The 23,152-nt window shown below is 44.3% G+C and overlaps 1 protein-coding gene across 3 annotated transcripts in view; it reads left to right on the top strand.

The window, feature by feature from the left end:
- Positions 1 to 16,290, top strand: part of LOC117357479 (gamma-aminobutyric acid receptor subunit rho-2-like) — a 52,034-nt gene extending 35,744 nt beyond the window's left edge. Inside the window, exons 7-9 of one of the 3 annotated variants that reach the window (XM_033938142.1) lie at positions 449 to 601; positions 5,585 to 5,781; positions 14,922 to 16,290. In XM_033938142.1, the coding sequence (XP_033794033.1) occupies positions 449 to 601; positions 5,585 to 5,781; positions 14,922 to 15,233 (662 nt within the window). In that variant the 3' untranslated portion in view covers positions 15,234 to 16,290. Of the gene's footprint in view, positions 1 to 448; positions 602 to 5,584; positions 5,782 to 12,412; positions 12,485 to 14,921 lie in introns of those variants that run through there. The other 2 variants (XM_033938144.1, XM_033938143.1) reach the window with 2 other exon arrangements.
- Positions 16,291 to 23,152: the final 6,862 nt, after the last annotated feature.

Here is a 23,152-nt window from a genome sequence, read left to right as displayed (position 1 = left end):
CCGGACGTCTGGTAACCCTAACTATATGGATATTTTGAGTCCTTATTCAGATAAAATCAGGTCTTTTAACTCACTAAATGGCTTGATTTTGTTGGATAAACTATGCATTTAGCACAATATTCAGCTACTGGAAATATAGGTTATCTGTTTAAGTTAAGCCTGACAAATAGCAGGCCTAAATTAAATGGATTAGTTACCCAAGTAGTTACTACGTATAAGTAAATTTAGCTGTGGATAGATTGAATATGCTGGGCTGAAGGTTAAGCATTGGGGCTGGCACGTAACCTTAATCAATGGCTTCCCTTGCTGAAAATTAAACCCTTTGTTTCCTGAGAAAGTTCATAGACTCTGATGTTAATAGGAAATAATAGCCGTGTGTATATGTGTCAAAGGACGACTCTTTTTGTACAATTGGTGTTTGTTGAGCGTTGCTTTCTGTTTCTGATAGGCTGGTACAATCGTCTCTACATTAACTTTACGTTGCGTCGTCATGTCTTCTTCTTCCTGCTCCAAACCTACTTCCCAGCCACTCTCATGGTCATGCTCTCCTGGGTGTCCTTCTGGATCGATCGCAGAGCTGTACCCGCTAGAGTCTCGCTAGGTAAGAACTGAAGAGCTCCTACTGCGAAAAAAAAGAAAATTTAATTTAAATTGGTGTTTATAGCCTGCTTCTATTGATAAATATTTGATTATTGCCATGGAAAGCCAACTTGTTCTAGCAACAAATCTGGAACATCTCACAAAAGTACAGAGAAACACAAAAATGAAGGCGGATAAAGACCATATGGCCTGTTCAGTCTGCCTTCTACATTCCCTTCTATCCCACTTTTTTTTCTTATAACCCGTCTACGCCACCGACATTTCCTCCTCCTGTAGCCCCAGTTACCAAGCTTAATAGCCCCTACCACTCCTCTCACTTTAGAGGCATATGAGCCCACCCAGAACGGGGCTTCTCCAAACATTCTCGATCGCTGTGGTTTGAACCCTCCCTCCCACCTTTTTTCCGACTGTTTGCTTAAATCTTTGGGCAGCCACCGCGCAGAGTCAAACAGGCCTGCCCCGGAACCCTTCATTCTACTTCCGGGGGCAGGCCTGCTCTTGGACACTGCATGGCGGCTGCTGAAGATTTAAAACTGAAGCGCCAAGAGGAGGTGGGTGGTTGACTCGGGAGCTGTTTAGAGGTCGTGCGCAAGGGTGGAGCTCCTGGCCCCCCCAAAAACAAAGCAGTGTTCCGCTGCCTATGAACCCACCATTTCACTTAGCATATCCAAATTCTCAAATCTCCCAGTAAAGACCATCTTAACATTATGGATACTTCTAGCTCCCTACAGGAGGGACTGATTATAAGAGAGCCACAAAGCAAGGAAGTCTTCTGACCATGGCACTCACAGTTAATCTTTCCATTTCTACAAGAACATGGAACTGTTTCTTCCACTCTAGCACTTAAGGACCTATGTAACACCCCCATGCCCACCCCAGCAGATAGTCACCCTTGACCCTCTCCGAACATCTCCAATACCCCTACCCTTGCCTTGACAGCACCCCAAGCAACAACCATAAACATCCCATCTCCAGACCCCATCCCAGCCTATCTTGGTTTTTAGTGGGGAGGGGAGCCCTGTTAGTACCTACAGTGTAGGTTCAAAATGGCACCAATGACCCCTACTGGTAGTCTTGTGATACTACCCCTAGAGCAGTGGTTCTCAACCTTCCTATTGCCACGACCCTTTAATACAGTTCCTCATGTTGTAGTAACCCCCAACCATAAAATTATTTTCGTTACTGTATATGCTGGGAAGAGAGAAGCTGATATGCACGGACGGGAAGAGGGACCTTGGGGTGATAGTGTCCGAAGATTTAAAGGCGAAAAAAACAGTGTGACAAGGCAGTGGCTGCTGCCAGAAGGATGCTGGGCTGTATAAGGGGAACTGTCCCCCTCAGCTGGAAATCAGCTATTATCAAGCCCACTCTCAAAAAACCCTCCCTTGATCCTAATGAACCTGGCAACTATCGCCCAGTCTCCAACCTCCCAATTGTCTCCAAACTCCTTGAACGAATTGTGCTCCACCGCCTACACCCTTTCATTGAAGAACAAGCTGCCCTATCCCCAGCCCAATCCGGCTTCCGTAAGGGCCACAGCACAGAATCAGTACTCCTTGATATCATCGACGACAGCTGGTCAATACTCGACAAAGGCAATGACGCCCTACTAGTCCTACTTGACCTTAGCGCTGCCTTCGACACAGTTGACCACCACCTACTCACATCTAGACTCCACGACCTCGGAATCAAAGACACAGCCCTCCAATGGATCACCTCCTTCCTTCACCAAAGGACCCAAACTGTCCTACTAGGAACACATAAATCTAACCCTAAGCCTATCAAATATGGTGTTCCTCAAGGCGCCCTTCTATCCCCCCTCCTATTCAACCTCTACATCAAACCCGTCATCGATATAGCGCAAAAATATAAAATCAAAATCCACTCTTATGCAGATGACATCCAGCTGCTCCTCCCCTTAGGCGAAAACCGGCCATCCCAAATTGCTAACCTCGAACTCTGCCTCACTGACATGAAAACTTGGATGTCAAACAACAAGCTTCAACTTAACGCCTCCAAAACCGAACTCCTATGGATCAGAAACAAAAACACCAAATACCTACGACCTACACTAACATGGGATTCCACTCTACTAACGGCAGCAGATCAAGTTCGCAGCCTGGGAGTAGCCCTAGACGGACACCTATCCCTATCTAACCACATATCCCAAGTAGTCTCCACCTCCTTCTACTACCTTCGCCAACTGAAAAGGATCAAACCCTACATCTCCACACCAGACCTCGCCCAACTCCTATACGCATATGTCCTCTCCAGAATGGATTATTGTAACTCCCTATTTAATGGACTAACCAAAAATAATATCAAACGGCTCCAACGGGTCCAAAATGCAGCCATCCGCCTCCTACACAACCTCAACTACCACGATTCCATCTCCCCGGCACTCCATGCTGAACACTGGCTCCCAATTAGCCAACGCTGTACTTTCAAAGCCCTGGCAATTGCTCACAAGAGAATCTATTCCACCACCCCCTCCTACATAAAATCCAAGCTTCCCATCTACAACCCCACTCGCACCCTCCGCTCAAAGTCAGAGATACGCCTATGCACTTCCCCCGGAAGATCCCTGCTCACAGAAACTGCCCACAAACGATCCTACAGCCACTTCATCCCACACCTCTGGAACCAACTCCCCCCCCAACTTAGACAACAGAACTCATTATTAACATTCCGTAAATCGATAAAGACCCTCCTCTTCAACTAAAGATCTCCTCTGTTTTCTCCCCCCCTTACGCCCCACCCCTCCACTCTCCTATCATCTTCCCGAACTCCAGTATAACCCTCTCTTACTCTCTCCACAAACAAATTGTACCTAAACGCATATAACTTTCCTTAAACTAAAACTACTGTATTTCCCCCTTCTCTCTTTCTGCTATACTCTCCCTGTATTTAATTCTCTCCAAAATCTATAAATCCAATCACTAAACCTGTTGTACTACTTATATGTCTAATTACTCCCCACTGTGTATGTTCATTTGTAAACCGTTCTGAGCTACTGGGAGGACGGGATAAAAATCCAAATAAATAAATAAATAAATATAAAGAGAGATGTAGCCAGTAGAAGGAAGAAGGTGTTGATGCCCCTGTACATGTCATTGGTAAGGCCCCACTTGGAGTATTGTGTTCAGTTTTGGAGACCGTATCTGGCAAAGGATGTAAGAAGACTTGAGGCGGTCCAGAGGAGGGCAACAAGAATGATAGGAGGCTTGTGCCAAAAGATGTATGAGGAGAGACTGGAAGCCCTGAATATGTATACCCTAGAGGAAAGGAGAGACAGGGGAGATATGATTCAGACGTTTAATACTTGAAGGGTATTAATGTAGAGCAAAATCTTTTCCAGAGAAAGGAAAAGAGTAAAACCAGAGGACATAATTTGAGATTGAGGGGTGGTAGATTCAAGGGCAATGTTAGGAAATTCAACCTTTTGACACCTATGGACTGGCAGAAATAAAATAATTATTTTGTAGACTGGCACCGGTCCACGGACCGGCAGTTAAAGAACACTGGGCTAAGTCGTGCCCATCTCTACTCAATCTCCGCCCCAGACCCCGCCCTCATAATAGTACTAATTGTAACACCATTTTTCCATTCATTTTTCACATATACACACAATATAATTGTATTAACAACACATAATGGTTAACCACAAAATTAAAATACACAAAGCACACTGTATGCTTTTTAACATTCATTCCTACCAGAAAACAGATAACCCCATGCAAATGCAGGACCAAAAACTAAAAGTACTAATATTTTACAAACAAACCCTAAGATGCAAGACTCTGCAAGCAATACAACCCCAGAGGAAAAGAAACAAATGCATTTCTTCCTGAACAGACAAATCAATCACTAAATTAAAAAACAGACAAATAATCACTAAATAAAAAAATAAAAGCATTTCCCCTACCATTGTTGTCTCTCTCCCTCCATGTGCCTTGCCTTCTGGCCTGTCCCCCAATGTTATCTTTGGGCTGGTCCACTGTGCGATCAACACAGCATCTTCAGGCCAGCTCCCTGAGTGCTGCATTGCACAAAGCTGTGGGCAGCGGCTCCTTGTGCGTGTCCCACGCCTCATCTGGAAACCTTCCCTCTGATGTTGCGATGTCAGAGAGAAGGCTTCCAGTTCAGGCGCAGGCTGCGCATAGGAGCCTTTTCCCACGGCTTTGTGCACTGCAGCACTCAGGGAGCCGGCACGAAAATGCTGCGTTCATCGTACCGATGGACGTGCTGGCTCTGTGATCCGGCAGAAAATTTCTGCAGACCACCACCGGTCCACAGACCGGCGGTTGAAGAACACTGCCTAAGCCCATCGGAAATATGTGTTTTCAGATGGTCTTAGGCAACCCCATGTGAAAGGGTCATTCAACCCCCAAAGGGGTCACGACCCATAGGTTGAGAACCGCTGCCCTAGAAGGTCAAAATGCCAAATATAGCAAACTTCAAGAATTTTAATCTTGATGTTCATATGTGCATAGTATGCTCATAAATACAAACCCTTTCCCAACAGTGCCCTGTGAACACTGGAAACATAGAGCCCAACGTTTAAAGTGATTTAAGTGAGCAGGATAGACTCCTGCCCAATTAAATCATGTTCAATGGGCTGGCCATTGATAATCAGCAGTAGTATTGTATTTACAGGCTGTAGGCATGTCATTTTCTACACATATCAAATGTGCTGCTTTATAAACACTTGTTCCCATGCAGAACTGGTTTTAAAATGATCCTGTTTATTTCTTTTTAAGCTGCATATACTTACAGATGGTTATTATACACGTAGAGATGATAAATTATTGAACTAGTGCTCTATGATATAACCTTACCCTACCATTCTTGCTAAAGACAATGAAGAGCAAACTTGTTTGTGCAGAGCCCAATGATAAAGATTAGTCAACCTTGCAAGCTTTATGACCTAGAAAGTAACAGATATTTAGTAAATGAAACACTTCTCACCTCTCTTTCCTACCAGGCATTACCACGGTACTAACCATGTCTACGATCATTACTGGTTTAAATGCCTCCATGCCACGAGTCTCTTACATCAAAGCTGTGGACATTTACCTCTGGGTCAGTTTTGTGTTTGTTTTCCTCTCTGTGCTGGAATATGCGGCCGTGAACTACCTGACCACGGCGCAGGAGCGGAAAGAAAGGAAAGTACCTGAGAAGGTGAGAAATCGGGGGATGGCATTTGCAGTCCTCTAAAAGTGAATGAGGCAAAGTTTGTGCGGAACGCGCTGAGGGTAATTCCATTAAGTGCCAATTTGGAGCCTATTCTATAAAGAAAAGTATGGGGCTGATTCTATAAAGGGTGACTAACTTACCTCCCCCTTCCCCTTTTGCGAAGCCGCGTTAGGCTTTTTTTATCACTGGCCGCGGCAGTAACAGCTTTGAGGCTCATAGAATTCCTATGAGCGTCGGAGCTGTTACCGCCACAGCCGGCAATATAAAAGCCTAACCCGGCTTCGTAAAAAGGGAGGATAATTGACAAAATACCATTAATAGTCTTAATAACTGTTAGAGGTTGTGGTAAGAGTGGATAGAGTAGCTGGTTTTAAGAATGGTTTGAACAAGTTCCTGGAGGAAAAGTCCAGAGTCTGTTATTGAGAAAGACATGGGGGAAGCCACTGCTTGCCCTGAATCCATGGCATGGAATGTTGCTACTCCTTGGTAGGTTTTGGCCAGGTACTAGGGACCTGAATTGGCCACTGTGAAAACGGGCTACTGGGCTTGATGGACCATTAGTCTTACCCAGTAAGGTTATTCTTATGTATAGGACAATTAAGTCATTGTAACATCACTGCTGAGGTTGGCTCTGAGGCACTGTGGAATGAGGCATTATTACATTACATTACATTAGAGATTTCTATTCCGCCATTACCTTGCAGTTCCAAGGCGGATTACAAAAGAATTAATGTTGGTCAGTTACAAGAAGAGAACAGTGATAGAAACATAGAAGATGACGGCAGAAAAGGGCTACAGCCCATCAAGTCTGCCCACTCTGCTTATCCACCCCCTGTCTATGCCCTAATGACCCAATTTCCTTATCTTGACCCTCGTAGGGATCCCACATGGGTATCCCATTTATTCTTAAAGTCTAGCATGCTGTCTGCCTCGATCACCTGCACTGGAAGCTTGTTCCAATGATCAACCACTCTCTCTGTGAAGAAATACTTTCTGGTGTCGCCATGAAATTTTCCGCCCCTGAGTTTGAGCGGGTGCCCTCTTGTGGCCGAGGGTCCCTTGAGAAAGAAAATATCATCTTCCACTTCGACACGTCCCGTGAGGTACTTAAATGTTTCGATCATGTCTCCCCTCTCCCTACGTTCCTCGAGAGTGTAGAGCTGCAATTTGTTCAGTCTCTCTTCGTACGAGAGACCCTTGAGCCCCGAGATCATCCTGGTGGCCGTCCGCTGAACCGATTCAATTCTGCGCACATCTTTACTGTAATGTGGCCTCCAGAATTGCACACAGTACTCCAGATGAGGTCTCACCATGGCCCTGTACAACGGCATTATGACGTCAGGCTTTCGGCTGACGAAACTTCTATTGATACAACCCAATATCTGCCTTGCCTTAGATGAAGCCTTCTCTACTTGATTGGCAGTTTTCATGTCTGCACTGATGATTACTCCTAAATCTCGTTCTGCTGAAGTCCTAGTTAAAGTTTCTCTGTTCAAGAAGTACGTCCTACATGGATTTCCGCTTCCGAGGTGCATGACCTTAGATTTCTTAGCATTGAAGCCTAGCTGCCAGGTTGAGGACCAACTTTCCAAAGTAAGCAGGTCCTGCGCAATATAATTCTGTAAACTGCATTCACTTACTATATTACATAGTTTGGCGTCATCGGCGAATAGTGTTATTTTACCTTGAAGCCCTTGAGTCAGATCCCCTATGAATATGTTGAAAAGGAGTGGACCCAGGACCGAGCCCTGAGGCACTCCACTGGTCACCTCCAATGTTTTAGAGAGGGTACCATTAACCACCACCCTCTGAAGTCTGCCACTCAGCCAATCATTGACCCATGCAGTTAGTGTCTCTCCTAACCCCATCGATTCCATCTTGCTTAGCAGCCTGCGGTGTGGGACAATGTCAAAAGCTTTACTGAAGTCCAGGTACACGACGTCCAAAGACTCTCCCAAGTCCAACTTTCTTGTTACCCAGTCAAAGAAGCTGATGAGATTGGATTGGCAGGACCTACCCTTGGTGAATCCAGCTCTGGAATGTTGCTTTCATTGGGGTTCCGGAATCTTGCTATTCTTTGAGATGCTGGAATGTTGCTACTCTTTGGGTTTTGGCCAGGTACTAGTGACCTGTATTGGCCACCGTGAGAACGGGCTACTGGGCTTGATGGACCATTGGTCTGACCCAGTAAGGCTATTGTTATGTTCTTACATGAGCCAAGTATAGGACAATTAAGCCATTGTAACATCACTGCTGAGGTTGGCTCTGAGGTATTATGACATCACAATCTCAGCCCTGGAATGTTGCTCTCATTGGGGTTCCGGAATCTTGCTATTCTTTGGGTTTTGGCCATTGTGAGGACGGTCTACTGGGTTTGATGGACCTTTGGTCTGACCCAGTAAGGCTATTCTTATGTTCTTTAATTGGGCAATAGGCACCTATCCAATTCTATAAAAGATAGGCACCTATCGCACTTAGCGGCGCCTAATGCTTAAATGGGCGTTTCTATGGACAGAACATGATTTAGGCGCCACTAAGTGCAATTCTCCAAAAACGTAGGCACCTGAAATGTAGGCCTTTAAAACCCTGGCCTACATTTCAGGCGCCTAAGTTTTTACATAGGCAGCACTAGCTGCGATTCTGTAAATAGCGCCTAAGTGTGACTGACACGCGGCTGGTGCCATTATTCTAGGTGCCGTCTAATTTAGGTGACTTTTATAGACTCAGCCCCTAAGCTTTTACTTTCCTGTACAGAATACTAGAGTGGTAGGGCAAATATACGCATATATTTTAAGTGTAACCACTCACATCAGCTATAGATTCCCGTGATACTACCACTATAGCGCTGTTGTAAATGCTAGTGTCTAGATTGCTAAAACAAATGGGGTGAATTATTTATTTTATTGTATATATATATTTCACTAGCTGATGCCCCGGCGTTGCACGGGTATTTAATTATAGCAATAACACTGTAAATGGATTCAAATAAAGATACTTTATAGTGGTGAATGAAAGTATTTTTTTACAGCTTAATAAAAAGTACAATATTCAAATTATAAAGTGAAATATTTGACAAAATGAATACAATATAACTAACGCAAAACGTGATTATAAACAACAATTTTAGTTTCACCTCCTGGAGCAAGAACATATAAATTCTTGGGTGAACCCACCCTTGAGCAAGCAAAATAGAGTTGTGGGCCGTGAGACCCCCAGAACATATCAACCCAGGTAGTGAGGGATCTGCATACCAAGTTTCGTCCAAATTGGTCACAGTGAGAATGGCAGCTTTTTACATTTTTTCCATTGACATGAATGGGTGAAATCCGATTTTCTGTTTGTAGCTCCGTCCACGTGTGTAGGTGGACCGCGAGACCCCCAGAACATATCACCACAGGTAGTGAGGGATCTGCATACCAAGTTATGTTCAAATGGGTCAAGCCGTTTTTGAATTACTGTGAGAATGGCAGCGTTTTACATTTTTTCCATTGACATGAATGGGTGAAATCCGATTTTCTGTTTGTAGCTCCGCCCATGTGTGCAGGTGGACCGCGAGACCCCCAGAACATATCACCACAGGTAGTGAGGGATCTGCATACCAAGTTTTGTTCAAATGGGTCAAGCCGTTTTTGAATTACTGTAAGAATGGCAGCGTTTTACATTTTTTCCATTGACATGAATGGGTGAAATCTGATTTTCTGTTTGTAGCTCCGCCCACGTGTGCAGGTGGGCCGCGAGACCCCCAGAACATATCACCACAGGTAGTGAGGGATCTGCATACCAATTTTTGTTCAAATTGGTCAAGCCGTTTTTGAATTACTGTGAGAATGGCAGCTTTTTACATTTTTTCCATTGACATGAATAGGTGAAATCCGATTTTCTGTTTGTAGCTCCGCCCACGTGTGCAGGTGGACCACGAGACCCCCAGAACATATCACCACAGGTAGTGAGGGATCTGCATACCAAGTTTCGTTCAAATCGGTCAAGCCGTTTTTGAATTACTGTGAGAATGGCAGCTTTTTACATTTTTTCCATTGACATGAATGGGTGAAATCTGATGTTATGTTTGTAACTCCGCCCACGTGTGCAGGTGGGCCGAGAGACCCCCAGAACATATCACCCCAGGTAGTTGGAATTACTGTGAGAATGGCAGCTTTTTACATTTTTTCCATTGACATGAATGGGTGATATCTGATTTTCTGTTTGTAGCTCCGCCCACGTGTGCAGGTGGGCCGCGAGACCCCCAGAACATATCACCCCAGGTAGTGAGGGAGCTGCATACCAAGTTTCGTTCAAATCGGTCAAGCCGTTTTTGAATTACTGTGAGAATGGCAGCTTTTTACATTTTTTCCATTGACATGAATGGGTGAAATCTGATTTTATGTTTGTAGCTCCGCCCACGTGTGCAGGTGGGCCACGAGACCCCCAGAACATATCATCCCAGGTAGTGAGGGATTTGCATACCAAGTTTCGTTCAAATCGGTCAAGCCGTTTTTGCGTGATCGCGGCACATACACACACACATACATACCTCCGATTTTATATATATAGATTGATATCCTGGCTTGATGGACCTCCAGTCTACCCCAGTATGGCAACTTTTTCCTCCTTTATTAATATCTGGAATATATCTGGTCTGGGTTTCCAAGATGGTACTGTATTTTTGAATAACATCCTTGCCTGATGCAAATTTGTGACCTTCACAGCTGATCCTCTAATTTTATTTTTTTTTTTTGGTTACCATTCTCCTCATATTATCATAGTTCCTTTTTTAAAGTTAAAGTTGTATTGGATTTCCTGTGTGTCCTTATTCCAGAGACTCGCACCGTTTTGTTCTCCCTTCACCAAAACAGGCCCATTACGAATTTACAAGATATGCTGTTTTCTTTATTCTGGACCTTAAATTATGGAATGATTCCCCCCACCCCATTCTTTAAGTCTGAAATGTCCTTTCCATGTTTCAAATCAACGTTGAAACCTCGTTTTCTTGAATCTGGTGTTTGGCTCTGCTTATTAAGCATTTTGCAGTGTGGGCTGCCGCAGTCCGCTGGTGATTGGTTAGAGTTTTCTGTGTGCCTGACTGTACTCGTGTTGCCTATGCATCACCATGCCCTTTCCTGTTTTGATTTGGTGTTCTTTTCCTTTCTGTTTAGTGATTTGTAGCCTTATTTTATTTGTAAACTGCTTGGACCTTCATGTAGAAATGGCGGTATATCAAGCTTATACAATAACTATAAGCATACACATACATGAGATCATGTTATGATCGCTATTCAGAAGTGGCCCCAGCACCATTACCTCCTGGGCTGGGACCACTTGATAACAGTGATTATAACATGATCAGATTTGATATAATCTCTAGAGTAAGTACACACAGGAAATCCAATACAAGAGCATTTAACTTTAAATATTTGTCATACTAGGTTTTAATTCAAAAAGAATATAAGTTGTTTAATTGTGGCCACTGAGAAGCACCTCACTTCAAACCCGGTCTCAGAAAAAACTCAGGAGGGAGAAAAAAAGCCTCAAATGAATGTAGCAAAGGAAATAGAGGAGGGCTTCTTTAGTACCATGGTACGCCCTCACCTGGAGTACTGCATCCAGCACTGGTCGCCATACATGAAGAAGGACATGGTACTACTCGAAAGGGTCCAGAGAAGAGCGACTAAAATGGTTAAGGGCCTGGAGGAGTTGCCGTACAGTGAGAGATTGGAGAAACTGGGCCTCTTCTCCCTTGAAAAGAGGAGACTGAGAGGGGACATGATCGAAACATTCAAAATACTGAAGGGAATAAGCTTAGCAGATAGACAGATTGTTCACCCTTTCCAAGGTAGGGAGAACGAGAGGGCACTCTCTAAAGTTGAAAGGGGATAGATTCCGTACAAACGTAAGGAAGTTCTTCTTCACCCAGAGAGTGGTAGAAAACTGGAACGCTCTTCCGGAGTCTGTTATAGAGGAAAACACCCTCCAGGGATTCAAGACAAAGTTGGACAAGTTCCTGCTAAACTGGAACGTACACAGGTGAGGCTGGACTCATTTAGAGCACTGGTCTTTGACCTGGGGGTCGCCGCGTGAGCGGACTACTGGGCCCGATGGACCACTGGTCTGACCCTGCAGCAGCAATTCTTATGTTCTTATGTAGTATATAGTCATCCTTCCTGAACCAAGATGTAGTATAGAATAAATAGGGTATATCATGGAGGTTTTAAAAAACTTGGAAAAATATTTGATTTTTTTAACTTATTTCCGACATATGAATAAAACTTTTTTGGGTTCAATAATTCGTATATTTCCAGATATTTCTTATGAGACGCAGAAAAGAAGAGAAGACTTTCTGCTTTATAGACCGAGAGTTATTGCTCTGGGTGCTTCCTTTGTATTAAAATTTCCTGCTAAGTGCTGCATCTCATTAGAAGGAAAATCTTTCCTATTTTTTTAACCCAAACAGTTGTTACAATTTATTTTGGCCAAGGAAGTGGGGGGAGGGGGAGTAACCATAGGACCAATGGTGATTCCGACAGTTTAGTGAACTGGCAGCCAGAAGCGGTCTCTCTTATTTTTATTATGTCCTGATAAATGATTTGTGTGATTTACATTTTTTTTTATGTTTGCTTAGGTCTTGGATCATTGTGGACGAAATAATGAATGTTAAAATTTTCTTTCAATAATTCCCTGGATGGGGATACCATCCATGTTTTCTGTATTTTAATTTTAATCTATATTCAAGTTGAAATGCTTGTCTAAAATGTAAAATTTGAATAAAATTAAATTAAAAAACAAAAAACAAACCTTGTAAAAATATGTAAGACGCCTAACGCAGGCTGACTTGAATGTGTCTGTCCTGAATGTTATCTAGTCCCATGAGGGTTAGTGAAAGGAATTGTCTTTTTTCTTTTTTCTCTAAACAGCAAATTTACTTGAGGTAAGAGACAGGGGTATCATAAGTCTGGGTGATCAGATCATAGGACCTCCTATAATCTTTATATTATTTCAGGTCTACATCCTGACTCCAAATTTTAATCACCTATGCCTGTCCCACCCGGTGTCAGGTCAAAAGCGCGCCGGAACAAAGGCGCGCCCAGACAATTGAACGCAGCGCGGAGGCGCACGCCACTCTAAATTACTGTTTTTAGGGCTCCGACGGAGGTGTGTGGGGGCCCCCCACTTTACTTAATATACATCGCGCTGCGTTGTGGGGGGTTTGGGGGGTTGTAACCCCCCACATTTTACTGAAAACTTCACTTTTTCCCTGTTTTTAGGGAAAAAGTTAAGTTTACAGTAAAATGTGGAGGGTTACAACCCCCCAAACCCCCCATAACACCGGCGTGATGTCTATTAAGTAAAGTGGGGGGGTTCCCCCCCCACACCCCCCTGTCGGAGCCCTAAAAACAGTAATTTAGAGCGGCGCGCGCCTCCGTGCTGCACTCAATTGTCCGGGCGCGCCTTTGTCTTTCGCGCTGTTGTCTATGAACCGTCCCACCCCACCCACCTCACCCATTTTGTATAAAAACTTCAAAAACTATGCAGATGTGTGTTTTACGTGCTATATAGGGCTCCTTTTACTAAGCTGCGCTAGCGGTTTTAGCGCACGTGCTAGACGCTAACGCCACTATTGAGCTGGCATTAGTTTTTTGGCGCGTAGCGTGGGGTTAGCGTACACTAAAAATCGCTACCGCAGCTTAGTAAAAGGAGCCCATCATGTTACAACAAAAATTGTTCACAAAACAAAAATCCAACACAATAATCCCCCAAATCAATTCAAACCATCAAACTATGTGTGAACTAGAAAAGACACACTTATCTTAAATAGTGTAACCTACAAGCCAGCACTGGTTGAAGATGCACAACTCAATACTATCATAGGCAGAAAACAACACCCCCATGAAAAACTCAGGTTGAAAAATAAGGACTGCCACTCAGGTGCTCATTTTAGGACTTATCTGAACGCTATCTCATCACTCCCAAACTCCCAACAAGAGACCTTGTTTCGCCAACTTCTTTGGCTGCATTTTGATTTCTAGAGCGGTGCAGTGGTTAAAGCTACAGCCTCAGCACCCTGAGGTTGTGGGATCAAACTCACGCTGCTCCTGGTGACCCTGGGCAAGTCACTTAATCCCCCCATTGCCCCAGATAGATTGTGAGCCCACCGGGACAGACAGGGAAAATGCTTGAATACCTGACTAAATTCATATAAACCATTCTGAGCTCCCCTGAGAGAACAGTATAGAAAAATGAAAAAATAAATGGTGTGACAAGCTTCAGCCTCTGATAACCAGAGCTGGTTTTGTGATGTCATAATGCCGCACTCCACCAATGCCTAAGAGCCAACCTCCTCAGTGATGTCACAATAGCTTGACTGTCTATACTTGACTCACTCTCACTACATTTTGAATTCTAGAGCGGTAAAGCCTTAGTACCTTGAGGTTGTGGGATCAAATTCACACTGCTCCTTGTGACCCGGGGCAAGTCACTTAATCCCCCCCCCCCATTGTCCCAGGTACATTAGATTGATTGTGAGCCCTCCAGGACAGACAGGGAAAAATGCTTGACTACCTGAATAAATTCATATAAACCATTCTGAGCTCCCCTGAGAGAACAGTATAGAAAAATGAAAAAATAAATGGTGTGACAAGCTTCAGCCTCTGATAACCAGAGCTGGTTTTGTGATGTCATAATGCCGCACTCCACCAATGCCTAAGAGCTTGATTGTCTATACTTGACTCACTCTCACTACATTTTGAATTCTAGAGCGGTAAAGCCTTAGTACCTTGAGGTTGTAGGATCAAATTCACACTGCTCCTTGTGACCCGGGGCAAGTCACTTAATCCCGCCCCCCCCATTGTCCCAGGTACATTAGATTGATTGTGAGCCCTCCAGGACAGACAGGGAAAAATGCTTGACTACCTGAATAAATTCATATAAACCATTCTGAGCTCCCCTGAGAGAACAGTATAGAAAATTGAATGAATAAATAAATCAATGAGCAGACTACGATATGTCCCTTTGAATATTGACCCCCCCCCACACACAGTTTTTTTGGCAAATATAGAGTTAAGAGACCATGAATAAATAAAACTGATATTCTCTTTTTGTTCATCAAACAGTTTTTCTAATATTGCTCTTAGGTTCCGTGCACATGTGGGATGCCTGACACGAGAACCATGCTGCTGGATGGCACATACAGTGAATCGGATGCCAACAGCTTGACTGGGTACACAAGAAGCCATATTGTGACTGAAGATGGAGAGAGAAAGGACGACATGGTGGTGCACATAGCCATGAGCCATGAATCCACTTCATGTAGAAAGAGGGGCCGTAAGGGCCATGTGGGCCGGCGCATTATTCAGAGCACTCATGCCATTGACAAATACTCCCGATTGATTTTTCCAGCATCTTACATCTTTTTTAATTTAGTATACTGGTCTGTCCTTTGCTAGAAGTGCGCAATCAAAGACTCCTCAGTGGAGGCGATTTCAAGACCCTAAGTGTATCCCGGGGACAATTAACAAAGTGAGGTATGGAGAGGCATCTCCCATTACATCTTGGAATATTTGCACTTGGAAAAGATCCCACCCTGGAGACGTAATTTGGTTTTCATCACCCATTATTTTCTTGTATTGTTCCCTTCTGTCAACATTGATATTCTGTTCTGCATCTCTTGGAAGTGGTACGCCCCTATGACATTGCTCATCTGCCATGATTAAGTCATTGACGCATTGCCCTGCTGACCGTGTTTAACCTGTCAAAACCCAAAACTGGCAATGATGGAAAATGCTAACGAAAGCGATGGTTATACGGGTACTAATCTTAATGAACTTCTAGGGAACAGTTTCTAAAATCTCCCTGTTCCTTAATTTGCTGCAGGCCAGCCAACAAATTTTGTTATTATTGGTTGGGATTTAGTTCACACTTTTTTTCAGTATCATTCCAGTACTCTAGGTCACTGGCGTAGCGAGGGGGAGAAGCCCCCGGGGTGGTGGCGGCAGCCCTCCCCCCATCCTCTTCTCCCCCCCATTGGCTCCTTTTGCGCATGTGCGCGCCCTTCCCTAGTATCTCATTAATGCTCGCAGCATGAGCAGCAAACCCCAACCTGCTGCTCACGCCAAAGTTGGCTCTTCCTCTGATGTCATTTTCTAGGCATGGGTCCAGGAAATGATATCATAAGAAGAGCCGATGCTTGCGTAAGCAGCAGGTCGGGATTGTTGCTCGCACCGCAAAAGTTAAAAAGATAGGGGGGAAGGGAAGCGGCATGCGCTCGATGTAGTGGGGGAAGGCAGGGAAGGAGCAGAGAGGATGGGGCTGACATCCCCACAAAGATGGCGCCCGTAGTGGACCACCTACACCCCTTTACTAGGCTATTCTTTTGTTCTTATTTGCCATTTAAATTGAGGCGGTCTGTACTGACACCACACATGATGTTAATAATGCTGCTTTGTTTAGCACATTATTCACTTCTTGCACTGTACGCTAAAAGAAAACAGTCAGCAATACCTGATATTTATTCGGCATAGATTTTAGCAAAGCCTTTCACAGTGTTCCATACAGACGTCTAATAAATAAACTGAGTGCCCTGGGGAAAGGTCCCAAAGTGACGGGCTGGGTCAAGAACTGATTGAGTGGAAGGTGACAGAGGGTAGTGATCAATGGAGCTCACTCTGAGGAAAGCGATGTTACCAGTGGTTTGCCTCAAGGTTCTGTTTTGGGCCTGTTCTTTTTTAACATTTTTTAAAATTGCTGTAGGGCTGTCGGATAAGATTTACCTCTTTGCGGATGATACCAAAATCTGCAATAGAGTAGACAGGATGGTGTGAATAACATGAAGAAAAACCTGGTGAAGGTTGAAGAATGGTCTGAAATTTGGCATCTAAAATTTAATGCTAATAAATGCAAGATCATGCATTTGGACTGCAAAAACCCGAGGGAACAGTACAATTTAGGGGGTGAAGAACTTATGTGCACAACAGAAGAGCGGGACTCACCTCTATCTCCTATTCTTTTCAACATTTACATGACCTCTCTAAAACTCCTCCATCCATTCCCCCTTGAAACAATTTACACCTACGCTGATGACATCCTCGTCCTTCTCGAGACTGACTCGAACCTCACCAATCTCTCAGAGAACATATCCTCTTGTATCTCGAATCTCCAATCTTGGACCAACACCGTCCAAATGAAACTGAATGAATCCAAGACAAAACTACTTTGGCTCGGCCCAAAATTAGCTCAGCTACCCACCTCAATTCCACTGTCCTCTGGCTCCACTCTGCAGCTCGAATTCTCCAGCAAGGTCCTGGGCGTCATCATAGACTCTACACTGTCCTTCACTGACCACCTCAACTCCCTGGTAAAAAAATGCTACTTCAGCCTACACATGATGAGGAAAGTAAGATCCTGTTTCCATCAAAAACATTTTGCTGTTCTTGTCCAGTCCATCATCCTCTCCAGACTGGACTACTGCAATTCTATCTTCATCAGCCTAACGAAGAAAAACCTTCACAAACTCCAACGGATTCAAAATGCCGCAGCCAAACTCATCTTTGCAAAAAGTAAATTCGACCACGTCTCACCGCTCCTTTCCAAGCTCCACTGGCTTCCGATGATTCCCAGAGTTCACTTCAAATGCATCTGCCTAACTTTCAAGATCCTCCAAGGCATCCTCCCTCCATTAATTCCTCTTTCTTGGAATTCCTCAAATCTTAATACCACCAGACCTATCCAAAAATCGAAATTATCCTTCCCCTCACTAAAAGATATTTCCCACCCTGGAAAACTGGGGACTTCCCTCCTCTTCAGATTCATCGAGCTCTGGAACAGCCTTGCCTCCCCTCTCCGGAACCTGAGTGCTCTCCAACCCTTCCGCAAGCGTCTGAAAACCTGGCTTTTCTCAAAAACCTAACTCTCCCTCCTTCCGACATCCTAGCCCGCTGACACTCTTCCTTCTCCGATCTTCACCCAACCCTTCCTTGGAATTCCTTTCTCTTTATAATTCCTGTAAACCATGCCGAGCTCCACAAATGTGGAGATGGCGCGGTATATAAACCCAAGATTTAGTTTAGTTTAGTATGTGATGATCTTAAGGTGGCCAAACAGGTTGAAAAGGTGACAGCAAAAGCTAGAAGGATGCTAGGTTGCATAGGGAGAGGTATGGCCAGTAGGAAAAAGGAAGTATTGATGCCCCTGTATAAGAGTCTAGTGAGACCTCATTTAGAGTATTGTGAACAATTCTGGACCACACCTTCAAAAAGATATAAAAAGGATGGAGTCAGTCCAGAGGAAGGCTACTAAAATGGTGTGTGGTCTTTGTCATGAGGCGTATGGGGGACAGTCTTAAAGATCTCAATCTGTATACTTTGGAGGAAAGGCGGGAGAGGGGAGGTATGATAGAGACGTTTAAATACCTAAGTGGCATAAAGGCGAATGAGTCAAGTCTTTCATTTGAAAGGAAGCTCGGGAATGAGAGGACATAGGATGAAATTAGGATGTGATAGGCTCCGGAGTAATCTAAGGAAATACTTTTTTACAGAAAGGGTAGTAGATGCATGGAACAGTCTCCCAGTAGAGGTGGTGGAGGCAGAGACTGTGTCTGAATTCAAAAAAGCATGGGATAGGCACCTGGAATGTCAGAGAGAGGAAGAGATAATGGTTCCTGCAGCTGGACAGACTGGATGGGGCATTTGGCCTTTATCTGCCATCATGTTTCTATGTTTCAAATGCTAGTATACAGAGATAACCCCAGCGTGTTACAAAACATTGGCAATACTATACCTTAGGTTTTTCCCTTGTGGCAAAGTGATAGAAGTACTGTTTGAGGCACTTTTATTGCCCCTGAGGCAACCCTGCTGGGTGAAACATGGCCATGGTGAACACCTTTTGTGTGATCTTCTGCAATAAAAGATTTTTAATTGACACGTCTGCTTCTCTTTATCTTCCATTCTTCTAGCATCTCTCTTGTTCCCTTCTTCCCATAGTGTCCAGAATTTCTCTCCTTCCCTCCCTCTCAAACCTCCCCCCCCCCCACCAACATGGTCTCCAGCATCTCTGTGCTTACATCCCTCTCAACCCATAAACCCTGATCTCCAGCATCTCTGTCTTTCCCTCCCTCTCAACCTACAACCCCTCCACCATGGTCTCCAGCATCTCTGTCCTTCCTTCCCTTTCAATCCCCAACCCCTGATCTCCAGCATCTCCTTCCCTCTTGATCCTCAGCTGCTGATCTCCAGCATCTCTGTCCTTCCCTCCCTATCAACCTCCCATGATCTCCAGCAACTCTCTCTCTTCCTTTCCTTACTCTTCATCTCCACCATTTCTCTTTCCCCCTCCTGCCTTCCCTCCCCTCTTCAGCATGATGATGTCACATGCATGCTGCATGTACATGATATCATCATGTCAACTTCCGCATATGTGCGGAGGACCTCCAGATGTAGCCCCAAGCTCATGGAAGGAGACATGAGGTTTGGGGCGGGGCTGGGGGCAGAACAGAGCAGAGCCAGGTGACCTCTGTTTTTTTAAAGAGGAAATCTGGTAACCTTATCTTTACCACATGTATAAGTACCACATGCATAAGTAGAAGAAGCTTAATTCAAGTAGGCCATATTTAATTTTGGAAGTTTGTGGAAATTCTAATTCTTGAGGCCAGAGCCAGGCTTGGTTTTGGTTAACCTTGAAGACAAAAACACATTAACACTCTGGAGCTCTGTCAGAGACAGCGCTACAGCGAGATTATAATTAAATTCTAAAAGACTTTTATTTTTAGTTTATCACACCTGTGAAGGGAAGAGACTTTAATATTATTTTGAATATAAATAAATGCCCTTGGTGTTACGTTATGTGAGACTGCATTAAATCTACTGATTGCTAAGATGAGCAGTAATAGCAGAGGCACACTTTAAAGTGGGGAAAGAGAACGGGACTCGTATACTGCTTTTTTAGGTTAACACATTCAAAGTGGTTTACATATACAACATGCAGCTACTGTACTGGGGCAATGGAGGATTAAGTGACTTCCCCAGGGTCACAAGGGGACAGACTCAAAATAACTATTCACAAGGTGTACGTTGATGCTGGCTTTGTCGTGCTTTGTGCATATGTTGGATGGGGGAAGCAACTTAAAAGCAGATGGATTTTCAATTTATATTTTTCTACCAACTAAATCCGGATTTAAAAGGTTAGCTGTGGGTGGATGATTGCAGCGCCTGATCCACTGCCAAAGGCATTACATTACCTAAAGAGGTTTTTGCCCTCATTAGGAATTAAGCTTCACTAACCAACCGTAAACCTATGATAGTTTGTCAATATGCGGTCAGTCCAAAAGATAAGGCCTTGGGGAATTAAGTCAGTTGCCAGTCACACGGTGCTGCATTATATCTAGGAAAATACGGCAGAATTATTAGACTCAGGGTTACACTGCTATTATAGTTGGCTTTTATAATAATAATATTTATTAATAACCCACAGCACCTTACAGATCAGAGCGGTTATTGTATATACTTGAGAGGGAATGTATAGGAGTTACTGGTTCTACCTTAAAGGGCGTGGCCAAGATGAGGCAGAGCCGGGAGATAAAAGCCCTGAGCCCAGAAGGAACAGAGAGGCCCAGGGAAGCGCAGAACTCTTGGCTGCGCTGGAATTTTGGACACGGCCAAGATTTTTGCTTCTCTCATGCTGGTGCTGAACCAGCAGCTCACCCTGCCAGATCTTTACTGCCTTGCTCCCCATGTTCACTGTGCCTGAAGTGACTAATGTGGGATTATGGTGTAAACTCCATGCTGCCGGCAGCACACTTACAGGATAGGGGGAAAAGTGAGGCACTCGCGGCTCAGCAGAGGATGTGGCCTGGAAAGCTCTCCAAGTGGCAGGCCCAAACTAAAGAGCCCCCCCCCCCTTGTTGGAGCACTGCGCTGTATATCTTGGGCAGTTCTTGGGAGCAACTGTGGGGTCCCTGAGCAGAAAGGAAGTGTGGGCTGCCCAGCCCAGGCGGAGTCTGTGAAGAGTGACGGTTTATCAGGAAGCCTGCTCTGCTCTCCCTCACAGGCAATGCCTGGAACAGCCAGGGCAGGATTAACCAATAGGCCAAGTAGGCATGTGCCTAGGGCCCGAAATGGTCAGGGGGGCCCGATGAAGGAGGGCATCAACATTGTTTTTTCCAAACGGCGATGGGCCCCTCCAGCATCAATCGGCAATGCGGGCCCCCTGATCGGCAACGTACCCCCCCCCCCATTGATGGAAAGTAAGACAAGCAAGCAACGCAAGTAAGAAAGGCAACGGGAGCTGTAATTGTGCAAGCGGTGCTGCTTGCCCAAAGCTTCCCTCTGACGCAGCTTCCTGTTTCCACCTGGGCGCATGGTAGGGTGGGGCGGGGCAGGGGGCCCAGTGTACTTGTGTGCCCTGCCCTGCCCTGCGAACAGCCCACATTTCATTTCTGCGCAAAGACCCCTGACTGCTTCTCATAATTGCCCTGGCTACACAACACGCTGCTCTAGCGAGGGAGGTTCCCTATAGCACTGTTTTGTCATTCAAGTTTCTAATGTTCTCTTATTTTTCATTGTTGCTATTTTGCATTTGTTGATATGAGCAGAATTGACTTACTTGCAGGGGAGTTTCCCCGTTCCCCTCTCTCTTGGTATTATCCTCTACAGATGTTCCTGGCTGCTTTAAGACTGACTGAGGTTACAGAGACTGTGATGAGGTAAGAGGGGGAGGGGTTTAAGTTCTCTGAAGTTTGAGGCTTCCTACAAAGTCCTGGCAGGTAGACGGAAATAACCCACAAGTCCCAGAATAAAGTGTGGATTTATAAGAAAGAAGATTAGCAAAGGTAAGAACCTAATCTTTTGTTTCCTTCCTGTCTTCCCTCCCCTATAAAGAAAATTATTTTGAAAGGTTCTACTACTAATCATTTTTATAGCATTATTAGATGTACGCAGTGCTGTACAAATTATATACAGGTACTTTCTCAGTCACTAGAGGTCTCATGATCTAAGTTTCTGTACCTGGAGCATAGAGGGTTAAGTGACTTGCACAGGATCTAAGGGAGCTGCAGTGAGACTTGAACCACTTTTGGTTTTGTCCACTTTTAAACTTTGTACTAGATGGTATATAAAGCAAATAAATCAAATCAAACCCAGTTCCCCAGGATCTCAGTCCACTGTGCTAACAAGTCAGCTACTACTCCCTTTGGTTGCCCTGCAAATGTCTGTGAGATCAGTTCTTAAAGTCTTGTCCAGTATTCAAAGTGCACTTAAGAGCTATTTCTATTGTTAAATTTTCTCCACTGTTTCTATTCGATTGTGATTCTTTTTCAATTGCTGTGGAATAAGAAGCGAGAGCCTCCAGCCTTTACACATGTCCAGCTAGCTGGAATTACGCTTAAAATTAAAAATGAGCATACCCACGCCTGAAAGGCTTCCATTTAGGCCAATTTCTATAACCTTCCTAAACAAAAGAAAATTGATGCCTGTGTGTTGGAAGGAGCCTGCCCTGTTTGGAAAATCCCTGCCATGTGACATAGGAGGATTACAGATTTAATGGAAATTGCTTTCCCCGCTGTCCAGATTAATGATTTTGGGGTGTGTGTTTAGGATGAGAAAAATCTTTTGAATATCAAACTCACTGATAAAATCTTGAAAGTGCTTCTTGCGTGGACTACTTTTCTACTAAGGGCTACAAGGCATCATGCCAACTGCTGGTGGCATTGGCATCTTCTTGCTGCTGTGGGGTTTGGTTTTGTCTACGGAAAGCAGAATCCAACAGCAAGGGGCAGAAATATATGAAATGTGCCTTAAGGACAGGTAAGTTTCACACTGTATTTCTGGGTATACCTATCTATACCCATACATGGCTTTTGTGAGGAATACATATAGGTATATGTAAGTATCAGGGTCCCACAAAGCATGGGATAACTGCTCAAAACAGCAGTAGTACAATTTCTTCAAGAAAGCAAGTTGGATTATGGCATGGAAGGGCAATTATAATCCAAAACTCAAGCATGTGGCTGCACCAAGCTCACCAGAGAGCCAATGAAGTTTAGTCATGCGTAGGTTGACTATGACAAAAGGGTTGAGAGGTGGGGTGGGAACCAGGGGCAAGAGGGAGGTTGGTGTTGGGTTGCATTTAGAAATGTAATATACATCTACCACGAGGTTTAATCTACATAGGCAGACTGGATGGACTATTTTAGTCTTTATTTTATCTGCCATAATTTACTGTGTTATAGAGGCCTGCGAGAACATAAAAGTGTATATTTATGTCTATGGGTCATTACGTCCCTATGGGTTATACCTGCAAGATTCTGTAACTATGACAGTTTATTTTTAGCATTACATCCTAAGAATTGTACCATTACAAATCTACTTAGTGATAA

This window comes from Geotrypetes seraphini, chromosome 3 (assembly GCF_902459505.1).
Source record: "Geotrypetes seraphini chromosome 3, aGeoSer1.1, whole genome shotgun sequence".
Taxonomy (NCBI): domain Eukaryota; kingdom Metazoa; phylum Chordata; class Amphibia; order Gymnophiona; family Dermophiidae; genus Geotrypetes; species Geotrypetes seraphini.
Note: the sequence above shows the minus strand (reverse complement) of the source record. Positions and strands in the feature narration are given on the sequence as shown.